The sequence below is a fragment of the Theobroma umbraticum genome, unplaced genomic scaffold (genome assembly GCF_002168275.2).
Source record: "Theobroma umbraticum cultivar Fairchild unplaced genomic scaffold, ASM216827v3 scaffold_204.0, whole genome shotgun sequence".
Classification (NCBI taxonomy): Eukaryota; Viridiplantae; Streptophyta; class Magnoliopsida; order Malvales; family Malvaceae; genus Theobroma; species Theobroma umbraticum.
Window position 1 is genome coordinate 4704035 of NW_018397267.1, and position 18986 is coordinate 4723020.

An 18986-nucleotide genomic window follows, 5' to 3' on the forward strand; every position below is an offset into this window, starting at 1 on the left:
TTTTTAATTCTTTTGAAAAAAAATGAAGGTCAATTAAATTTAATTAATTATTTGTTTTTGTTTTTTAAAAAAAGAAAAAGAAAAAAAGGCACATCAGGAACAGAAAAAGGGAAAAGAACCTAGGAAAGGAAAGACAGAGAAAGCAAACACAAGTGGCGGGATTCCTGCATGCAAACGTTATTTCCCAGTTTGAGCGGCGATCCGATAGCCTCGCTGTCTTTCTTTGTCTCTCTTTCTCTCACGAGAAAGCAAAGACAACAAGCCCTCTCACCAATGTCTCTTCCTTTCTCTTTCTGATTCCTTTTCACTCTCTCTCATGTGAATACATTGCACATTAATCATTTCCCTTCAACTTTTTGGTTTCATGACATTAATAAAAACTTTCTTCCTGTAAACTTCTACTCAAAGAACCCTTTTTTTTATTATTTTCTTTTCTATGCTTCACTTTTTATATACAAAGTTTTACGCCTTATGTTTGTTTCTTATGGTTTCTTTATGCAGAGATATTTTTGTTTTGGAAAATGGGATGTGGGTTCTGAGATGCTACATTTTTAAGGGTTTCAGCAGACTTCAGGTTGCCATATGACTCTTCTTTTGGGGAAGCTTTTGGATGTTTTATATGGTATATAAATGAATGTGAAATTAAATACATATGCATTATTGTGTTTATATGGTATTTTATTATTAAGTTTTGGTTTAATTTTTTATTAAAAATTGGATTCGTATGGGGATCTCTTTCTAGAGACTTGAGCCGCCTTTGCTTGGTATTGAAGAGAATTGAGGTCAGCTTTGATATGATTCCATTAGTCCCCGTTGATTTTTCAACATTAGATGTTATCTTCTAATAAGGTGCAAACGTTTTTATTGCTATTATTATTAGTATCTATAATGGTTTTGCTTTGAATTTATGCCCTTTCGAGATTCGCTGCCAAGTTTTGTTTTTTAATATTGGAAGAAGATTGAAAGCTGTGTTTTGATTTTCTGAAAAAAAATTAAGGATACATTGTGATTCTTTCATAGTGAAGGGGAGGTCTAAATTATAATGGAGAAGAAGAAGTATCCAATTGGGCCGGAGAATTATACACTGCATGAGGAGGTGGGACAGGGTGTTAGTGCTTCCGTGCACCGTGCTGTCTGTACACCCTTCAATGAGATTGTTGCAATCAAAATTCTTGATTTTGAACGCGATAACTGTGATCTGGTAATTCCTTCATTCTAATTCTGCTACTGGTTTTATATTTTAGTTATTTTCATTTTGGGGGTCAAATTTTGGTTTATTTTCACCGCTTCATATACTGCATTTTGTTTTTTTCTCATTTGTTATCTGAATCGGGTTAAATGTTGTGTTGAACTGGATCAATATAAAAAATTACTGTTATTTCTTTTTACCTTTGATTCTTGTTTGCTCTGGCTCTTTATCTTTGAAGAACTTAGAAAGGATGTCATTGCTGTGTTTTTGTGATTGTTAAGAGTTGATGTCGGATTTCTGTAGATTGCAGCACATCTTCTATTGGAGATCTATTGAGAATTTGATGTTTTATTTTCTGAGAAAGGAACATTGATATTTTAATTGGCCCTTTATAGAATTGATCACTTGAAAATTAATGAAGTTTGTGCCTTATGTTATCTTCATGGTCAATACAGCATGCAGTTAGTTAACATTCTGCAATTGTATTCAGACAATCTTGATTGCCTACTTGAGCTTGGCTCAGCATTTTCCTCTTGATTAAGTAGATACAGATTGTTAATATCTGCTTGAAGAGCATAGATAGGTAGATTGTTAAAGTGTTACATGTTCGTGTCGTAATGGGACTTCTCCCTTAATAGATGCTGTAAATGCTGGTGCATTTGGTCAGCCCAAATTCTATCAATATGTTGAAAGTTACATGGAACTTAAAGGCATAGATCCATCATATTCCTGGGATCATTGCTGATGCAAATCTTTTTAATGCATACAATAATTTCAGTTTGGCAGAGTTTGTTTGCATCAAACTTGATTGTTCCAAAGTCTTCAATACTAGTTCTGCCTTTACTTTAAAGGGCTTTTCTTATTCCTGTTTGGCTTTTCAGCTTGTGACAATTACTAGTTATTTTGACATTGTTCTTGTAATGTGCTTTTGCAGAATAACATCTCTCGTGAGGCACAAACAATGATATTGGTTGACCATCCAAATGTTCTTAAATCACATTGCTCCTTTGTCAGTGATCATAATCTATGGGTTGTCATGCCATACATGGCTGGGGGATCTTGTCTTCATATACTGAAGGCTGCCTACCCAGATGGTTTTGAGGAGGTAGTTATAGCCACAATACTTCGTGAAGTGTTGAAAGGTTTAGAGTATCTTCATCATCATGGGCACATACATCGGGATGTTAAAGTAAGTACTTGCTCTTTGTCATGATTTATTGCATAATTATTTTATCTCTAATTCTCTAGAATTGAGCAGTTTAAGTTTGGAAGTTAAGATTTACATACATATTGAAACTTGGTAAGTGCATATAATATTTTCTCTAAGACAGGTTCTGATTTCTGTGATATATATTTGAGTTAGTTATTTAGTGTTGTTATCTGGAAAAAATGGATTATCTTGATTATTGGGTTGTGAACTCCATTAATTTGGATTAATGTTCATGTAGCTGTTTTTTATGTGAATATGAAATGTACTTTATTTCTTACTTGCTCAATGTTCTTTTTAATAGGCTGGGAATATTCTCATTGACTCACGCGGTGCAATCAAGCTGGGAGACTTTGGTGTTTCAGCTTGCATGTTTGATTCAGGTGATAGGCAACGCATGAGGAATACATTTGTGGGGACGCCTTGCTGGTTTGTTTACATCATTATGTCTATATTCCTTTAAGTTTCTAGTTCTTACAATCCTGAGTGCCAAATAATTTTTTGATTAATTTGGGCTTGTTATATTCTTATTTAAACCGTAGAAATGTAGATTTCAGAATAATCAGCTAGATCCAGTTGATAAAGCATCTTAATTTTGAAGATGTCACACTGGATTTACTATGTTTCTGTGTGAGTAGCATGTTTTAATGCTTTTTATCATCTATGGTCTAATTTCTTCTACATATTTGCAGGATGGCACCTGAGGTTATGGAGCAACTGCATGGTTATGACTTCAAGTCAGTCTATTGTTTTCTAAAAAAACATCTCTGGTTCATGCTCCTTAGGTTGCATCATGTTGATGTTTATTTGGCAAAATCCCTGCAGGGCTGATATCTGGTCTTTTGGTATAACTGCACTGGAGCTTGCTCATGGGCATGCTCCATTTTCGAAATATCCTCCAATGAAGGTGGATAACTTGTGTAACCCTCCTTGCTACAATTATGGTTTTCTATTGAACACCAAAAATTATTCTGATTAAAAGCATATCTATTGTTCTTAGGTATTGCTTATGACCTTGCAAAATGCACCTCCAGGCCTAGATTATGAAAGAGATAGGAAGTTTTCTAAGGTAGGGTTTAACCAATCCAACTTATTTAGTAGTTGATAGTAATTAGATAAAGTGGTGTGTTAATTCTGTGTTTCTCTTCTCTCGTCAGTCTTTCAAGCAAATGATTGCTAGCTGCTTGGTGAAAGATCCTTTAAAAAGACCTTCAGCAAAGAAGTTACTTAAACATTCTTTTTTTAAGCAAGCTAGGTCAAATGATTATATAGCACGGACACTTCTGGATGGATTGCCTGCTCTTGGTGACCGTATCCAGGCATTAAAGGTTAGCATGCTACTTTTAGCCATATGTCTCTTAATTTGTATCAGTAAGCTCTCGTAATGTTTCAGTTTCCATCTTATACTAACAACTGCTATCATTTTGAAATATAGAGAAAGGAAGAAGATATGCTTGCACAAAAGAAAATGCCAGATGGTGAAAAGGAAGAACTATCACAGGTTAGAACTTTAAAAAATATACTAAACAAAGTGGTCTTTATAAGGCCCTTGTGCAATTGCTCACAGCAACATCTTCTAGATTCTTGTTGTTTGCTTGTTTGTTTTATTTGGGTTTTCTTTATGAGACTTGCTATATCATCTGGTGGTATAATGGATGCATTAATAGTCTTTCAAAGAGAAAATTTTTTATTTTCCCCTTGAAAAACTAGCTGTGTTTTGACAGTGGCAATCAGTCATGATTATTGAATTCAAATTTTTTGTTAGATTCATAATTACCTGAAGTCAGTCCTGGAGTGTGGATTTGGACTGCAATATTATACCTGTGAAACTGTGATTGGCAATAAGAAAATCAATATTTAATTTGTGAATTATTATTTCACATATATGTGTTTTACTCTATTTTATCCTAGATTTGATGTTCTAAATTCTTGCTCACTGGTGCAATATCTTATACAAGAATATGCCTACTGGCTGGGATTTTCAAGATCCAAGTTCATGATTTATCTATGCCTTTGTAATTATGTACAGAATGAATATAAACGTGGGATCAGTGGATGGAATTTCAATCTTGAGGATATGAAAGCTCAGGCTTCCCTGGTATAGTAATGGTTTTCCTTTCCCCTTTAAATTTTTTAGGGTTTTTAAAGTGCTTTTAGAACTCGTCATATGCCTCTTTTCTTCCTTTATCAGATTCAGGATGAGGACCTTATAGCTGACACTAACCAAGGAGGGAGCTCAAGTTCTTTGTCTACCCTTGATGGACAAGATAAGCAATCAGAATGCCAAACCTCTTCCCAACCTATAGACAAGGTATTTCAATGTATACCCTTGTTTTGGCAGGTTTGTTACTGGGAAAGAGGTCTTTATTTGTTTTGTTGTTGTATGGCTTGTGGTTGGTCTTTTCTACTTCTTTTCTCCAAGATCCTTTTTTTGTAGTACATGATGGTCTAGCATCCACAGGAAGATAATGATCCGGTCCAGAATCAACCAACTCCTGTTGCTGCTGTTGAACCAGCAATAAATATTGCCGAGTATGTTATTTAGATATTAGACAGTCATGCTATATTAAATTTTACCTCTACATCATTTTTAATCAGTTCTGTCCAGTTATAGGTGGTTATGAGATATTTGACAGTATTCTAAATAGATATTTGACAGTCATGCTATAGTCATGCTTGGGCTGAACTAAATTTTAAATACTTATCTTTCCACGTGAGTGTCACATTAGGTCTCAGACTTTGGAAAAGGCTTCATTTAGTGGAGGTAATGTAATTATGTCTGTGTTTGATCATCCAGGGTTAGATTTGAAAGATCCGATGATGACTCAAGTGTTGCTAGTCCCTCTCATGAACATCATGCGATTTCACCTCATGATGACGATCATGTTGAAAGTAATCTGGGTGAAAAGTCTGTTTTGGAGATCAATGGAAAATCTTCTGATAATATGAGCAAGCCTTCTCATCAAAGGACATCATCATTTTCAGGAAACACCAATATTCCAGAAACTATTGTTCCTCCAATTAAAGGAGAAAGGTAATTCTTTCAATTTCCTTAATCACACTGCTTGCTTCTATGTTGTACCACTAGTGCAACTTCATTTGCTTGTGTAATTTTGTAAACTTCCTCTACCAAGTATTTGTTCTATGAACTCCATTGATTGCCTGTTTCCTCTATGAGATAAAGCATTTATTCTGCCCATATTATTTTTTGTTAAGTATGCTATTCTGCTTTTATGGTAGTGGTGAAATTGTTATTGTAAATGAATAAATGGATCTCAGCTCTCAATTTATTGAACTCTAAAAACAATGAGAAATCAATGTCTTAAAGGGGAAATTACTACTCAAAATGATACAACTTGTCACTCATGTGAGCTTTGCACTGATCTATACCTAACAATAGATAAGTTTATTTCCAATTTCAAACAGAGCCAAGTGGGTTTATTGAAATTTTGATGAAATAGAATAATTAATGTCGTTTTCAGAACTCAACGACCTCCCTGGCCACTCAGCACAAAACAGAAAAAAAGCTTTAATATTTTTCAGATGGTTTTGATACCGATTTTTATGCTGATAGATCTAAAATTATTTATAATGAAATCAAGTAGTAAAAATAATATTGGATTAGATAAAATAGTATTCTATTGTGTGAGCAGCTTAATATATGAGACATGTTCAGTACTTCAAGCACTAGTACTTCTCTGTATCAGATGTTATGTCAACTCATAATCTAGTAGTTTGATTAACTGCCACTGTTGGTATTTGTTTAGATTGCAAATAAATCATTCTAGGAGCTTTCAGGAAAAGTTGAAATCAGCTAAACAGGAAAATTAAAGGGATTATATTATGTAAAAAATCTGATAAAATGTCATCTTATAGAACTACAATACATCTTTTGTTTGACATTTTTTTTCTTCTATATTAACTCTCTAGACAAATGCAGGTGCATCTGGGACCTCTGAGTTTCAACAATGATTCTGCTTTGTATACTTTGCCTACAAAAGAAAATTGAAACGTCCTGTGGAAAACTAAAACTTTAATAAAAAGCAATTAGTTAGTAAAAGTTAACAGAAAAAATTTAATGGATATGATCAACAAGTTAATGGCTTGGGAATTGTTTGCCATCAGGTTTTAAAATCAGAATAGGCATCATTTTATATGCTCTATCATGAGAAATAAAGGAATCATTTTAGCTCCTAAAAAGCAATATTGATTAATTTGGGTGTGATCCAGGCAGCTCCATTCATTGTATGATTAATACAATTCCTGATTGGTGGTTAGTGTGGCAGCTTCCTTTGGTTACAGTTTATCGCTGGGCTCACATAGTCTTCATTTCCAATTTGAAAGAATAATAGCTAAGTCTTATGATCTATGTATGCCAGTGTGATTTGAGTTGCTTGAATCAGAGAGCTAGAATGTTTGGACAAGATGCACTTTTTAGATATCAGGGAAACATATATCTAAACTTGTATGATTAAACTATCATCCCCTCCCACTGCATTTTCACATATTAAACTATAATTAAATTTTCATGTTTTGTTGTCATCTACATATAGAGTTTTTCATACTATATTTCAGTAGCACTCATGTTATGAAGTTTTCAGCGACAAGCAAAACCAGCCCCAGAACATTTTTGTTGGCAATGGAGCAGCTGTGCCTGCAGGAGGGGAGGATACTATTTCAGACCTTCCTTCTAAAGCATCTAAATCATCAGGCAAGTGTTAATTGTTCATTCTCTGACTTTTCTTATGCATAAAGAGTCTCCAGGCTTTCATGATTTGGTTGATATTTGATTATTTTGCTCTCCCGCTCTTTCAAGTTGATACTTTCCCCATAACAGAAGTGTTATTGCAGCGGTGAATAGTGATGAACTTGATGAGAAAGCAAAGCCTCCTGTTGTTCAGCAAAGGGGACGTTTCAAAGTTACATCTGAGAATGTTGATTTGGAAAAGGTGACTTAAGATCTTTCTGGTCTGGTTGTTGCCTTCTTTTCCTCGTAATGGATATAAATTCAACTTCTCTTTTCAGGTTGCGCCAGCTCCTATACTACAAAAGAGTCACAGCATGCAGGTTGGTACTTTGGAGGTCAGCACATGTGTGCCAAATTGCCAATTAGACCCAATTGTAGCATTCCTTTGTATAGTTCTCTGGTAAATGCACACCTAGGTATTTGACTTGATTTGTAAGAGATCGGCTTGCATAGCCTGCAAGCTTTTGCAGCGCAATAAGTTGTTCTGACAAGTATGGTAAAGAAGATATCCGGTCACATGCAGAAAAGCTCAGAGTCCATACTGAACCATTATTTGAGTGGGTTGTGCCTTATTCAAGCATCAACAAGGAGATTATAAACTTTTTTTCCAAAGTTGCATACCTTACTATTAATTTCCTGATAGGATTTCTTAAACTTTTGGCATAGTTATCATGGTAGGCAATTTTTGCATCCTTATAATATAATTATTGTTGTATCTGTTTAATTGAGAACTACTTCATAAAAGTATTATCTAAGCAGAAACTAGTCATCTTAGAAATAGAAAACCAAGTTAGGATATTGATCTTGGAAGGGTATATACCTTTTCAAACATCCTAAGTAGACAACGAATGTCTCATATGCCTGGAGAAACTAACATATGTGTACCCTTATTTTATTTCTTATAAGTTATGTGATGTAAAAGTTATGGGTTATGTAGGTACTCACCCCACATCCTGTAGTTTCACTAGCACCACCACCATCTGATGCTGCATCCTCAACTCTTGCTGCCCATCATCTTTTCCCGATGTTGCAGTCCGTTTTGCAGACAAATATTCTTCAAAGGGTATAGGTTAGCCATATATTTTTGGCATTATTACTTTATAGCTGGCAACTAATGTCTCTCTACTTGCCATATTTTTGTCAACAGGAGAATATTCTCAATCTGATTAAGCACATCTCTGCCGTTGACTCTACAGGTGCTAAAATTAATGCTTCTGAAAAATACACCTACTCTCTTTTATAAATTCAAATGAGATGATCTTATGTTTTTTTCTGCATTACTTAGTTAACCGTGCATTTGAGGGAGTAAGCACACCTGCTAATGTGGCTGTCACAGAGAAATCTTTGGTAAGTCATATAGGGCTCTCTCAGTAAAAGTCTACCAAGATAGTCTTCAAAAATATTGTAGTACCATCCAAATTTTGTGATTATGCACTTCATTAATTGAAACACGTGCTCTGGACATTCGTGTGTGAGATCTTTAGATGGGATAAGAGGCAGATGAGTTAGCTGAGCTCTTGACAACTTAAGGAATATAAAATAAAAATGGAACTGAGTAATAGTTCAGTGATAGTGGAATTTGAAGGTCAACATCAATGTTGAGCCAAATTCTACCTGAAATGTGAGTGCGTGTGTTTTTCTATCTTCCTTTCTTTCCTTTTGTTTTTTTTTTTGGTGAGGACAAGCACCAGAAACTGACTTGTTCAACAGGTTGAACTTACTCTACAAAGTTCTATAGTGAAGGATTCCCACTTCTGTTTAAGTTCCTTTGAAGAGTTTAATAGAAGGCCAGAATTTATTATTGGCCACAGCATTTTACCTGTTAGTGTTGTCATCTGTTGAAGTGATATGATAGTAGTGTTTTTTTTAGTTAAAAGAAATTGCGAGAAGTACCTCTCCACAAAATTTATTATTTTGCAGTTTTTTTCTGAATCTGCCCTTTCTATTCTTTTCTGCTATTATTTTCTTTTCCTTTTTTCCTTCAGCGGTGGTTGGTGGGGTTGGCTGTCATCATTATGCTATAATGCTTCAACCTTATCTTACATCATTTTCAACCTTATCTCACATAATTTTATTGAGGAAACATATTTCTTGAATCCCAGTTGGAAGCAGCTCATGATAGGGAGAGGGAGTTACTTCATGAAATTACTGAGTTACAGTGGAGGTATTTCTATGTCATGTGCGTCGATTTTTGTCTCCATCTTTTACCATATCAAATTAAAATCTTGGTTTGCAACATGTAGGCTTATTTGTGCCCAAGAAGAACTGCAAAAGTATAAAACAGAGAATGCTCAGGTTAGTTTCTGAAATACTTTGCTTAGCTGTTTCACCTCTCTTATTTCAACCATAGCTGCCGATTCTAACCATCCAATTTCAGGTGTGAATTTATTTCCAACCGGAGCTGTGATGGAAGTAAAGCCTATTCCTTAAGTCATATGATTGTAACAAAAGCTAAAAAGAGAAGAAACAAACAAAATGACCAAAGAGATATCATTAACTATTGGTAGGTCGATATTGTTTGCATCATATATATAGGTCGTTTCACTCTGTGTTAGCTGGAAAGAAATTTTACTACAAAGCCTCCAACTTTTTGTACATGTACTCTTACACTTTCCTTTCTTGATCTGCATACAAATAGTAAATACTAAATATAGCTTTATAACCTTAATTTTAGAGATCTTTTCTAGCTCGTAAATGATGTGGTACCATCGTGTTCCTTTGTGTCTGTTTTTGTAATGATTGTTTTTCATAGAGCTTTTGAGCTGATGTTTTCTAAACAGAAGCCCAACACTGAGAATAAAGGTGTTTGAATGGCCATGCCTTTAGTTATCTAGCAGTCCGTAAGTCTAATGATTGATATTATAAAATTGATAATGAAATTCAAAAGAAAGTCTAATGATTGATAGTATAAAATTGATGGAAAACAGACATTTTCAGTTAGTGGACGGAATTAGTCAATTTTGTTGGGAGATTAAAGACAAAAATTAAAAATTTTAAAAATTAATATATTGAACTTAATTAACAATCAAAAGATTCATAATAAATAATAATTTTACATAACATGTAAACAAAAGAATAAAAATAATTTATAATTGTTATTTAAGAAAGTTATGGTCGATTATGTTTTGAGAATTCAAATTCAACTATTATTGATTTTGTATTGAAAAGGTTAATATTATCTTTTTCAATATAAAAAATTAAATTATCTATAAGAAATTCATAATCTATTTTATTATGGAATTTTATTTTCATAATTTTTATTATTAAAAAAGTTCTCTTTATAATTGTCGTAGAAATTGAAAAAATCAAAACAAGGTGAATTAATCTATTATTCAAGCGGTAATTTCTTGACTTTCCTGTTTTTGTTAATGTCTGGCACAATTTAGAAAATGTCTTAAGAATTTCAAAACCTTGGTGATGAGGCATATTAAGCTCATAATGCTTCATTTGTAACTTCAGAATAAGTTTTTTTTGTTCTATAAAATCTTGAGAATAAAAACTCTATGTTAACTTGCAGATATTATCAATATTAAATTATTTGTAATTGTTATTAAAATCTAAAGCAATGTTTAAAGTTAAAAGTTTCATAATTTGCTTATTAAATTTCAAATTCAATTTTTGTAACCGAGAATCTATTATTACTAAGAATATATCAACTTGATAATGATGTTCTACAGTTACATCTGGTTGACGAAATTGCCTTTTCCAAAGATATATTGTGCTCCCATTTCAAGAATTTTTATCTCATGTTTTTTACAATTTTTTCACATTCTCAATCAAATTAGATTACCCATCATCTTTTAACTTCTGAAGGAGTGATTTTGTGGTAAAAACAAGATAAATTGCATTTAAAATATCTTAAAAGCATAATTGTAATGCTTGACAAAGAACATTTGTGATTCCCATGATCTTATACATCAAATATAGTATGCAAATAAATTCAAATGATGTAATATTTTACTAATAGTAAAAGCATTATCGCTTTATAAATAACTGGTCCATTTGTCAGTAATATTTTCAATTACAGTACAAGTTGCATCAAATATTCTCGTCAAGCTACAATAAAATGAATGTGTGAGCTCCATCAAGTATCTTTAGCTTTTTGTAAAGTTCCCATTTGATTTGTTGCTTTATCTGTTTCAAGTTCGTTGCTAGCAATCATATTTATAATGTCATTGCGTAAGTAGCTGGTCATTGGTCATGCCTTTTGAAATAAGCATTAACAATATTTATAATAAAAGTCAACTGAATAAAAAATTCAAGAATATGAACTACTTCTCTATATGCTGCAATTAATGCTAATTGTAATTTGTGCGCATAACAATACACATAATATGCGTATGGACAATCGTTAATTACTAAAGCTTATAAACCATTCCATTCACCACGCATGTTACTAACACCATCATATTCTTAATCTCGAATACTTTCAACGTGAAGGTTATAACGAGCAAGAACAGATGGTAATTGTTTTTTCAAAGTCATTGTACTAGTATTACTAACATGTATAAAGTTAAAGAAATATTCTTGAACAAAGCCATCACCATTAACAAATCTCAAAATAATAGCCATTTGCTCTTGTTTAGACTCATCTTGAGCTTCATCAATAATGATACAAAATTTAGCATTTCACACATTATCACGAACTACGTTTTTTCGTTTGAGTATACGATAATTCGTGCAGCACTTGAGTGAACGCTTTCACGTAAGTCAACGAATAACTCATTTATATCTAAACAAATATCAACAATAGCTACAAATTAGATTAAAAGTAACCCACATCAAAATTATATAGTATACCAAATGTCAAATACGCAATCACTGGAGTCACATAAAGAAACATATTTTATTAATATAAAAAGGAGTACAAAGAGATTAAGACACATCATCATCGGGCCACAAGGATAGTCTTAGATGATTCACTATAAATATATCTTTACTAGTGAGACAATCCAACAATCCATTGCTCACCCTTTATGAAGAGTTACTTTTAATATTCTAATATTCTTAAAAAAAAAGCAATCAACATCTAATATTCTTCTTTTATTTCTATTTAAGCTTGAAATACTAAATATAAAACTATAATGCATCAAATATAAATAGTTAAATATGAAATACAAGATTTCACACAATGATTAAATAATATAAATAAAAAGAAGAAGATAAAAAAACCTTTACTTCTTTTTAATTTCACACAATTGTAGTGAGTGTTCACTATCCTTTCTTATTCAAACTCACAAGATCATGAATATCTTTTGAAGAATGAAGTATGTTTCAATAGTGAGTTACAGGGAAAAAAATGTAAAATAACAATAAAAGGATATTGAAGACAAGAGAAGAAGAAGAAGAAAAAAGAGAGAGAAAGGGGTGTAGAGGAACTTAATCTAAGGTAAATTTAAGTAAGTTTGTTGAGTTATTTTATTATTATTTATTTATATTAATTATTAAATAAAGGTTATTTTGAGGAGACTCATTAAAAAATATATAATAAATAAAAATTTTTAAAAATTTTATGGAGATCATTAATGAAATATATATAATAAATAAATATTTTTAAAAATCTTGAGGAGGCCTTTACGCTCCGCCCCTGTTTTTAGCCATAATTTCGGATATTGTTGGCCACTTTGATCATTGGATCATGATTTTAATGAAAGCCAACATTCCCAAGCAAATAGTGAGCTATCTTTAGACACCCACCAAGTCAAATCATGGCTGTTTATGTGGGTCTAATACACGATCAATGTCGATTTGTGCAACAATGCAAGACCTAGCACGTGATACCAATTGCCAGCTTTGTGGGCTAGTTATGAATGTTGAATTGGTGGAGCTAAAATCAGATGGTTTAATTATTAATAAAATATATAAAAGAATATATTATTTATATATCATTTGTGAGTTTTCAAAAAATAATACAACAAAATATTGTTATCGACATTTTTAAAAAAAATTATAACAAGTTTTTCATGAATCTAATACGTATTATGATGATTATAACTTCATGGTAATTTTATCAAAAGCCACTTTATCATGATTTTAATTAAATAAATAAAATATTGAACCTATTGATATGGAGGGAGAGACTAATGAAAATTACAAAAATCATATCTTCAAATGTTTGTCATGTAAGGAGGGTGGAAAGATAGCATGAAGAATACAGCCTTCTTTCTGCTCTACTTATTACTTAAACTTTCATGTTATTTTTTTTTTTGAAACATTGTCAAATTGAGAGATTGAGACGTTAGGATATAGTGGGAAACAATGATGATTGCTCCTTTATGATGTTGAAAGAAGAAGATAGTATTACAAATCAATCAATATTTTTTAGTTAAAATTCAATTTTACAATGTAAAATTATATTTTATTTAATTTTAATATTTTAATTTATACTAATAAATAGTAATATATAACAAATTTTATAATTTTAGATAAATAAGATATGAAAAGATATTTAAAAAAAAAAGGAAATTATCTTACAATACTCAAATCAATAACAATAAAATTCTACTAATGATGATACTCAACAATATTCTTTTAAGTAAAGACGTGTTGAATTTAATTTAAATATTATGCACCTCTCGGGATTGGAGCTAGTCCTGAATCCGGGTATTATAGTGGTCCATGAATCTAGTTTAAAGGGCTTTTGGACTTGGATTTGTACTAAGAGTTGGTCTTAAATAAAGTGTAATGTGAAGTTTTTGTTTCAATTTCTGTTTTAATTTCATGGGTATGCATGCTCGGCGCTTTACTACGAATAAAGGGCATTGATCTCCTTTTAATAACGAGTTTGAATTCTGTTGAAATCAGATGTGGCTTAATAGAGCAAGGTTATGTTGGAGTATTTACCGAATATTCCTTTAAGCTGCCTGGTATGTATAATTTAGTCAAGCAAGTTATTGCATTAACAATTTTTTTTTAAGAGAGACAAAAAAGATGAAAGAGAAAGTAAGGAAAAAAAATTAAACTAGTAATCCTTTTGTGGGAGAGAATGAGGAAATATGAGAAAAAAAAAGAAAAAATTAAAATTCAATATGTATTAATTAGAAATTAAAAAAAAATAGATACATGACATTTTATGAGTTGATACAAGATGAGGTAGGAAATGGGGACTGAGGATTTGAATTCTAACTTTGAGCTGTTCTAACAGATTTTATACAAAAGTCTAGCTTACAAGCTTGTTGATACTAATTCTAGCTTACTAGCTCATTGATTTAAAGTCTTGAGAAAATTCTTCGAATTAATCTCAAAGCTCGCAATAAAAGACAAATTTAAAAAATCTTTATTGTTTTATTAGTATGCATGCAGCTCAACATATAAGTTAATGTGTACAATTTATTAAAACTTTTTGATATAGCCTTTGTTGGTGTATTTTTAAAATAAAAAATTATTTTAATTCAAAAGTTATGTCACATAAAGTGACATAGTGTGACTATTGGATTGTAAGTAGGTTTTTATGTGAATGGGTGATGTCTCTTGATAAAATGACATTTAAAGGTTATGAGACAAATTAGAAAAATATTACAATTTAAAAGTTTAAATATGAAAAGTTATTACTTCAAATTATAGTTCAAAAGTTATATTTTATAAAATGAATGGTTGTTCCCTTATAAGCTGATTATTAAAATAATACTTTTATCCAAATGTTATGTTTTATAAAATGTAAAAATATTTTTCAGACAAAATAGTGTCTTAATGAAAAGGTTGTATCCTTGAAGAAGAGACACTTGCAAGCTTATATAAAGGTTTTGTTGTCAACCATTTTGATACATTAAAACAAAAACAAAATAAGAGCCTAAAAATCAAGAGTAAGAGAAGTGTTGTGTTTTGAAATTTAATATAAACACTTAAATTCTCATCAACTACAAAAGTGTTCAAATTCTTTGTAATCTACTTACTGTAGAAAGTAGGCTTTAAAGTCGAATAATTTTATAAACCCTTAAGTATATCTAACGGTCTACTCTTATAAAGTGTAAAACGAAATTATATATTGGCTTTATTGCATCTGTAACACTATTTGTATTATTCTCTTTTACATATCGAGTGATGGAGATTAAATAAATCTTAAAAATAGTATTTATTGAAAGATTTACCTTGAAATCAACTTTACTGGTTTTTTAAATTTTATCTAAATTCAATTTGCATCAATAGTTATGATTTTATTCAATGAGAGCCAGTCTGGTTGAAACACACCCATAAACTTTTTCACTCATCCCGCGCACGAAGCCTTTATGGCTCTGCATAAGCCCTCAACTCGTTTAAGAAAGGAATTTTGAATCGGCTGGAACAGACCAGACAAGGGGTTTGTGAAGAGGAGTGTTGATGGAAATGCAGCAGGTTGTTCTGGCCCTGCTGCAGCTGATGGTGTTGTGCGAGATGGTGATAGCCACTGGCTGGCCTTTACCTATAGAGTTGGAGTCTTTGGAGTATCCATCACACTTCGGCAGAGAATATTAGGGCGTGTTTATTTGGTTGGAATTATGCTGATAGGGGGGCTATGGCAAGTTGAATATAATAACATACTGCAAATTCACATTTGGAAATAGAAATGTCCGTACCTTTTTTCAGCAAATAAGAGCAAAAAAAAAGAGAGGAAAAAGTACTAATTATTGATTAAATGTTGTATAATTATTGTAGATATTGATTAACATATCATAAAATTATGTTACAGTTACAATCTAGTTGCATTGACCATGCATGATAAAGTATGACATCCAATAAAATGGAGAGCCACATGCAGTAGACTATTAAGCTAGGAGACAGGATCTCTGTATATCAAGTTTAAGGGTTTCAGGGATGAGGAACATCTGACAGTCTTCTCATAAAGTTCAAAATTTACTATATTTAGAAGTGCAAGTTTCAAACATGGTGTGGAATTGGCATCTGGCTTTACAAATTGAAGGAACCTCCACTATCTGCTCTTTCGTTCTCTGACCAACAGAAAGTTCCCACTCATTTGGCGGAATAAACTCAATCCTACAAATATAGACTTCAATTTGAATCCACATGTTCTAATATAAAACCTTATGGCTCTGACCCTTGTCCGTAGTGTAGCCTCATTTGTTAAGAAATGTCGCCCGTTTCTTCTCCAGTAGTTGCTCTCTTCTTTTCCCTTTTCCTTCTCTTACCTGCAGCAGATGCGTTTAACATCACTCAAATCCTCAGCCAGTTCTCCGATTTCAGCACATTCAACAACTATTTGATTCACACCGGAGTTGCGGATCAAATCAACAGCAAGCAAACCGTGACTGTCCTGGTGGTCGCCAATGGTAACATGTCCGAAGTTTCTGGTCAATCGCCAGATGCAATGAAGAAGACCTTGAGCGTGCATGTGATACTCGATTATTTCGATGCAGAAAAGCTCAAGAACCTACAGAATAAAACAACATTAACCCTCACGACGCTTTACCAGCAAAGCGGGCAAGCCCAAAACCAACAAGGTTTCCTGAATGTGGGTCACGTGGGCAATGGTGGGGTGGCTTTTGGATCTGCAGTTTCAGGTTCTAACCTCGACTCCATCTTTATTAAGCCGGTTGCTTCTCAACCGTATAACATTTCAGTATTACAAATCAGCAATATTATAAACGTGCCCTCAAATTCAACTACCCCATCTTCCCCCCCTGCGCAAGCACCTGCAAGTTCCCCAACTACTAAACCACATCCTCCTGCTGCTTCCCCACCAAGGAAGGTCCTAGCACCAGCTCCAAGTCCTAAGAAATCTCCACCTGGAAAAGCTTCACCACCGCCTGATGCAGCTTCTCCCGCTGCATCCCCGCCTAACCCGAGCAATGCTACTGCACCCTCTGTCGCCAAGGCACCGGCCGCTGATACTCCTGCAGAATCAGCATCTAATCCAGTCGCAGATGGACCAGATTCAGATGAAGCTGATAATAATAGTTCTTCTGTGTCTGTAACTTCTGGGAATTATCTTGCCGCCATCCTAATGATGTTCACTTCTGCTTGGTTCCTGCTTACCATGATTTGACAGATATGAAGAAAAGGAAAGCTTGGGTTCTTTTCATATTCGAAGTTTTGGGTTATACTCGCCTACCGTAATGAGATGTTCCGATTTTTCCTAAAGCTGATATATGCAGGCTTTTGTTTCCAACTTTTTTGAGTTGCAACTGTAGAAGAATAGCTTCAGAAGTGCCTTTTTAAGAAATAAATGCCTGGGAATTAATTGGTATGCGACTCCTCAAATCTCAATTTAGGTCAAATTAATCAATTGCTTTCTTCGCTTTAGCCTGATGATTCCATGGTAAGAAATAGAGGGTCAAATCTTGATTCTTGAGAAGGACCCCAAAAGTTGCAATCAAGGATTAGGCATACGCAAGTGAGACATATTCTTATAACATGGGATTCTGGTTGACAGAACCTGACAAACATAACGAGTTGATTTAATGAAAAGGATAATGTTGATATTACAGAATACTGATTTCTAAGACTCAACCAAAAAAAATACCGAAAGCTAGTTTGAAATTATTAAACCTTAATAAGAGAAACATGTTCAGGCAATGTTCACCATGTAATTCTGGTGAGTCCAAGCTGATCTTTATATTTTCTCTATACGACTATACCCCAACGCTTGGTGTATCATAAACTATACTTCATAAACCTTTTCGCGTGGCTGTTGCCACTGTTTTAGGACAACAAAAAGCACATCGTTCCTAACCCTCATAATTTCTAATTTTCAAGAATTCCATGCACATCAACCCCCTCATGGTGCACTGTCACAAAGAGACACAAAATTGATGATGAAAAATTGGGTTCACTTGTTTCTGAATATTTTGATTGAGGTTTTTCCCTACATGTACAATCTTAGATTACCTAATAAGAAGTAATTCTTTTTCATTTTATTAAGTTTCACATCATTTATTTCAAAATTCAATTTCAGAATGAATTTTTATTTTCACAATTTGAACTTCTAATAACTACATCACGAATTGAATCTTTTGATCGATGAGTTAATATAATTTAAATATTGTTATTTCTTCAAATTAAAGCATATTAAGCTTTCTTATTCACCTTTTTATGTCCTACTGTTTTTGCAAACTAATTGCAATATTATATATTTCAAGTGTGCAATGCCAAACGCGTAAGAAATTGTTAAATGTAAACAAGTTCCAACTACATTGAAAATATGTTTTTAATGAGTTAAAAAAATTATATAAATTCAAGATGCATATTAAAAAAATGATCTGCATGCATTTTGCAAATTCAATTTTATATCCAATTATATAAAAAAAAATTACGTAATGCTCTCAAGTTTTATAAGTTGAATGAAAACAAAACAAACATATAAGATATAGATGGCAAAAGCATGTATTTTTTTGGTGCAAACAACTTGAACCTCGAAAAGGTTAATATAAAGGATAAGTTAATTACATGAAAGGTTATAAATCTCAAATTTAAATATCATTTTAGGTGTTTCTTTTTTTTCAAATTACTATACACTTAGCCCGATTATTTAATGTATTTATTAATAATATATAATTAAATGCATTAATTATGTGGTATTTGTATATGTTAAATGTGTTCAATTATAATTTTTATTCTTATATGTAATTTACATATATAGTAGAGGTAGACTTTGGAGTAAAATGCATTTTTAACCATCTTTTTATGCTTCAATTTTCTTGTCCACATGTATTGTTGGTATATAATCTTCATGACATTATGACTTTTGTTTTAAAAATAAAAATAAAATTGAGTAGATAAATTGGGCTTAATATAACCCTTTTGAATTTAATAACAAAAAAGGAAGGACAGATCCTATACCTATTTGGAGAAGATAAGGTTACCCTTTTTAAATCAAGATGACGTGGCTTTTTCACAAAGCAAATAATTCA

General features: G+C 32.5%; 1 protein-coding gene and 1 pseudogene across 8 annotated transcripts; both read left to right on the top strand.

The window, feature by feature from the left end:
* The first annotated feature begins 133 nt into the window (after positions 1 to 133).
* Positions 134 to 9848, top strand: LOC110424824 (Protein kinase superfamily protein). Of its 8 annotated transcripts, XM_021439527.2 has the most exons (24): positions 149 to 390; positions 502 to 622; positions 743 to 782; positions 1021 to 1201; positions 2124 to 2378; positions 2701 to 2825; positions 3089 to 3133; positions 3222 to 3303; positions 3397 to 3465; positions 3554 to 3724; positions 3832 to 3897; positions 4426 to 4494; positions 4588 to 4707; positions 4858 to 4928; positions 5194 to 5430; positions 6998 to 7107; positions 7248 to 7345; positions 7422 to 7478; positions 8081 to 8206; positions 8291 to 8339; positions 8429 to 8490; positions 9246 to 9307; positions 9387 to 9438; positions 9521 to 9848. In XM_021439527.2, exons 4-24 carry the CDS (start codon positions 1043 to 1045, stop codon positions 9524 to 9526), a joined length of 2091 nt encoding a protein of 696 aa, XP_021295202.1. In that variant the 5' UTR covers positions 149 to 390; positions 502 to 622; positions 743 to 782; positions 1021 to 1042; the 3' UTR covers positions 9527 to 9848. The 8 variants fall into 8 exon arrangements, with proteins under 8 accessions (XP_021295199.1, XP_021295203.1, XP_021295202.1 ...); XM_021439524.2 differs by lacking the exon at positions 743 to 782 and having other exon boundaries at positions 134 to 275; XM_021439528.2 differs by lacking the exon at positions 743 to 782 and having other exon boundaries at positions 134 to 275; positions 502 to 574.
* Positions 9849 to 16198: 6350 nt separating this feature from the next.
* LOC110424174 (fasciclin-like arabinogalactan protein 14 pseudogene) lies at positions 16199 to 17469 on the top strand (annotated as a pseudogene).
* Positions 17470 to 18986: the final 1517 nt, after the last annotated feature.

Excerpts from the sequence above, each read along its gene's own strand:
- LOC110424824 (XM_021439524.2), top strand. The coding sequence starts at position 1,043 with ATGGAGAAGAAGAAGTATCCAATTGGGCCGGAGAATTATACACTGCAT. Across the intron at positions 3,466-3,553 it reads GAGATAGGAAGTTTTCTAAG|TCTTTCAAGCAAATGATTGC; the intron begins GTAGGGTTTAAC and ends TTCTCTCGTCAG. Across the intron at positions 7,108-7,247 it reads TAAAGCATCTAAATCATCAG|CGGTGAATAGTGATGAACTT; the intron begins GCAAGTGTTAAT and ends GTGTTATTGCAG.